General features: G+C 48.7%; 1 protein-coding gene across 1 annotated transcript; it reads left to right on the top strand.

The window, feature by feature from the left end:
* Positions 1-1,180: 1,180 nt before the first annotated feature.
* CSUI_009502 (uncharacterized protein) lies at positions 1,181-3,795 on the top strand (the record flags this gene model as incomplete). Its single annotated transcript, XM_068069618.1, has 3 exons — positions 1,181-1,226; positions 1,747-2,612; positions 3,672-3,795. The coding sequence occupies 3 exons, from the start codon at positions 1,181-1,183 to the stop codon at positions 3,774-3,776; spliced, it is 1,017 nt and encodes a 338-aa protein (XP_067918407.1). The 3' UTR covers positions 3,777-3,795.
* Positions 3,796-4,677: the final 882 nt, after the last annotated feature.

Genomic DNA, 4,677 nt, shown 5'->3' with positions numbered 1-4,677 from the left:
GGGGTTGATTCGTTTGTATAGCAGGCCTGCCAGAACTCTACAAGAATGTGGATACGCGTGAGTGTAGACTTTTTACATCTTGTTGGACTGCACTATGTCACCGCGTGGCTAATATAAATGATCTTATTCCTAAGCGAGTGGTGTATGTACACATGCTCTGAGGATTGCACAGGAGGATCGTCTTGCTCTCGATACAAGGGTGACTTGCTTTTTAACTCGATGAAGTAGTCACGTACTACCTTGATGGGACTGTACTATGTACTAGTATCTCCTGAGGTGAGCAGACGCAGATCTAGGTAAGACGCACAGTCAATTCTACGGATTTCTTCAGACAGGAAACATCTTTTTTCACGAAAAGCCCTCACCCACGTATGGCTCTTCCCCGCAAAGCAACCCCGAGGACATACATCTCTGTCTCATGCAGTGTATGCGCGTTGCCTGTATCAGAGTCCAAAACGGATACACCCTCCTTTTTCGGGGTCCCTCGTCCACCCCGTCGACTATTATTGACTCTAAAAATCTCACCGCAGCACTCAACACTATTCTTCCGTACGATACAATTTACCAGTGCATGTTTTTGTTTTGGTTCGTTTCCCTTTCTGTGGACACGTATTAACTGAAAACACCGGCGCCAGGATGTACACTTCCCGTGTACCCGTCGACTCGATTGTGATCGTTATGGTGTGTCTTGTTGATGGAGACGAGGGCCCGCGAGCCTGTGTATAACTCAGTCCGAGACCTCTTCGGAAACTTCGTCAGTTTTCCGGTGAAAGCCGCTGCATGTCCATCACTGTACCTACCACTGCACGCTTTACTTGTTAAAAGAGACGTGGGCACCGGTCAGTCTTTTTGCCGTAGATTTTACTGCCATTCATCGCTCAGTACGCTACAAAACGATGTCTAGCGACCATCAGGTTAACCGCGCTCCTTTATTGTTTCGAATGGCACGCAGACGAAGTCGCGTGAGGAAAGAATCTGTGTGCTTCCTGCTGTCATCAAGTGACGTCACAACGCCCACAATTCTTAGCATAGACTGGAGCTCCTTCTCTTCTAAGCAACGTACAAAGAAAGGCACCCGGGTGAGCTGTCGGTGTGTCGTATGGCCAGTCGCCCGTACCTCCGACAATGTGCGTCCTGCTTGCTAAAGGGATTGGTGCGTTGTTTTGCCGTGCAAAAGAAAATGCGCCCTGATGTTATTCCGACCCTAACACGGATGACAGGGTACGGTAAGCGTCAGACACGACCGTTTGTCCGCGGCCACAACCACCCGGGGGTACCACGTAGGCACCCTCTCTAAGACAGGAAGGGCACTCTCGGGATAGAAGCTGAATTCCCTGGTTTTTTCCCGATAATTTCGGAGGACACTCCCCCTTTCGCCTGTTCAATCATTTCTAGGGTGTGAGTTCCCGAGACAGGTGTGACTTAGCATCTGGACGCCGTCAGCACAGCACGAGCAGATCTGTGGAGCGGATTCATTAGCAAAACCCCCTAGCAGGTACTTTTGGCCTGAACCCCCGCTTTAGCTTGGGCAGGCAATTCTTTATGTGATTGAACTGTGCTCGGCAAGACAGCTATTTTCTGACTCCGTTCAGCCGAACCCTTTTTTCGGCAGGCCAGTAGGTTCAGGTTGAGGTTTGGCTTGGATTCACACGATGAAGAATCTCCCTGAGATAGCACTGCTTCCGATAGCAGCATGCTGTTTGCTGCTTTCTCTTTGCTCTGCCCCCATCTCCTCTGTGCCTGTAGAGCGTGGGCTCGCTACTTCCATCTCTTCCAGTCAGGACAAAAATGACGCTGTACATGCGGTGCAGGAGTGGGGGGAAAAGGACAGAACAGGATTGCCTGTGAGCGGACGGGAGTCCCATAGTTCGGGTCCACAGGAGGCCGAAAGAAAAGGCAGGAGTCGCTCACAAGAGAGGACGTGGCGATCATCGGCATTGTTGACTCACTGGGGGCCGTCCGCTAAGGGCTTCCTACCAAAGTCAACCGGCCAAGCACCGAAGTTCTTGCTGACTGTGGTTTTGATTGCTACTGCGATATTTTTNNTCGGCCGCCCTTCACTTGGAGAGGCCGATGGTGCGCCCGCTGGTTCAGAACAGGCATCTTCATCTTTTCCCTCACAGAAGATTGGATTAGGGCTTGTTAGTGTTGCACTTCTCCTCCTCACCCTCGGCCTTGCGGCAGCAGGCCCTGTACGAAGTTCGAGAGGACCACCGAGAAAAGTGAAAGGGGTGGACCCCCAAATGCCGGTGGTGACGAGAAAGGGTGACACCATCATAATAGGGGAGCAGTGGGGAGATGACAAGGGAGAGAAGACGATTCGAGGGTCCGAAACCTCTATTACCTTCGAATTCCAAAAGATGAAACTCGTTCTCCATCCAACTCTGAAGACGGAACAACAATTGCCGGAGGAGAGACTGAGGGAGCTGAATTACCACCTGACCACCTACCCACCGCAGGTCGAGAGTAAAAAGGTGGAATGGGGCAAAGTTCCAAAAAGGGGAGACAGTTACGTCGCAGCAGGCCATGACGAAACACCATATGACTCTTGGAAGGAAGGACAAACAGAGTTCGAGGTCTACTTACCCAGCGCTGTGAGAAGAGCTCTCCAGGTTGGGAGCAGGACGAAAGCACAGACGCACACGCACAACCTGCTGCACACTACAGCAAAAGAGCTCGTGAAATTACTACCAAATACTAGCAAGGCATAGAAGTGATTGTATATCAGTCTCGCCGTATGTGGACTAACCCGTGTACGTAAGACGGGTTGGTATATAGGAGGAACCGTACAACTGTCGTAATGTGACAGTGATTCGAGCACACCAGGCCGTGGTTACGTTCTTTATCTTCAAAATTTTCTACGTATTCCTGACCTCCTCAAAAGGACGAAGGCAACGGGATGGCGGTGGGAGGTCATCTGACAAACTTGTGTGGATTCTGCGCAAGCTTTTCCCAAGACGTGACCCGACAGTCGAGGGACAGGCGGGATGGTGCGGGGTGCTTGTGTGTTGCTTTGAGTCTCAATAATTTTTTTCTCGCTCTCTTGGGGAGAAACGAACTCATTAAAGTTTTTGCTCTGGTAGTTCTACTCGGAAGCGGTTCTTTCATTCTCCCGCATGTGCGCTCCAGATCGGCCTGTACTCTTCAAGGCCGTAACAAGACTCCAGAAAGATGTAGAGTGGGGAAGAGAGAAGAAAAGGCGTTTGCAAAGTCTACTAAGAAGCCGACTGACTTCAATTGCGAGCATGCTTTGGCCGTTTTCCTCCAAACAGACCTTTTACTCAGGAGTGTTACAGGGATGACCTGTTATACAGCTAGAGTATCTCCGTAGAAGTCCTCCGATGTTTGCTTATTCCAGCATCAACACAGACAGCTTATCAGTGAAGAAGCGGTCACGAGATAGCAGAAATCTGCCTCTCGGTGCGGTGCTTTTTTAGACGGTAATCATGACGTTCGGATTCCCGCTGTAGTGCATCTAAAGTGTACGAACACCACGGATGCAAAAGAACGTTGAGCCGTCGGAGAGGAAAGGTAATTTTTGGTAGTCGTGTAGAGGTCGAATTGAAGAAAGAGGAAATGAACTCATTTGTGTATAGGTATGCTTGCGACGATGCTTTCTGATTACCCTTCGCTGGTGGACTGATTTTCTGCTTTTTCTCGTGTTTCTTCAGGGACAGAAAGAACAGGCGGCTCGTAAATGTGTGACGGAAGGGGTTGTGGTTAGAAGGCGCGTTTTGCTTTCGTCCGAAGGGGAGGATAAGGCAGTCATCACCTAGTGCATAGAGAGCCGCTCACCGTCTTTTCATAGGAAGTTACCACAAGAAAAGTGCTGCATCTGATTGAGTGGAGGGATCTACCCACACGTGTGGTGAGAAAAAAACACTCAGATTGTTGACAGCATAATTACTTCTCGTCCCGTACCAGCACATACATGTACCTACTATATTATATTTATATTATATAGATTATATATATGGTTAGACGAGCGAACCTGTTTCTCTCTATTCAATATATTTTGCATGTAGTAAAGTCCGCGCGCTGATACGGGACGAGAAGCAACTATGCTGTCAACGATCGAAGTTTTTCTTCTCTCTGCACGTATGAACATTCCCTATATACAGATAAAGAATATATATATATATATAAACAGACGCTTGACTACAGATATGTGTTTCTGGAAGCGAGGAAGGATGGTCTTCTCCGTGTCTCGGAGTCTTACTCATCACTGGATCTCAGGGGTCGCTTCGCCGTAGTTCGAGTTACCGCGACTGTGTTTCTGGAATCCACTCGTTTCTTCCCTCTTTCCCTGACGTTTCTATGCATACACTTTTGTGGATTCCCTATGCAAGTAGTACGACAGTAACCCGTCGATAGTAGAAGAATTTAGCTAATACAGAATATTCGAGTAGTATGTGATCTCTTTGTCGGGCTGTCCCAAATCCTACGAATAGAAGCGTATATGCGGTTTTCCGTTCTCTCGGTTATCTGAGCAGTCCAACACGGTGCGGTCTTCTCTTCTTGATCCTTTTCTCTCCAGCACACCTGCCGGCCTTCGCATCGTCTTCTTTCACCCTCTATTGAAATTTACAGCTTCCTTTAGTATAGGGAGAACATTTTTTCTTTGCTCGTAAGCTATTTCTCGTTTGCGGTTCTATGTGTATACACCCCATACTTCAT

This window comes from Cystoisospora suis (assembly GCF_002600585.1).
Source record: "Cystoisospora suis strain Wien I chromosome Unknown contig_5700, whole genome shotgun sequence".
Lineage (NCBI taxonomy): Eukaryota > Apicomplexa > Conoidasida > Eucoccidiorida > Sarcocystidae > Cystoisospora > Cystoisospora suis.
The sequence above is the reverse complement of the archived record's forward strand: the minus strand, read 5'-3'. Positions and strand labels throughout refer to the sequence as shown.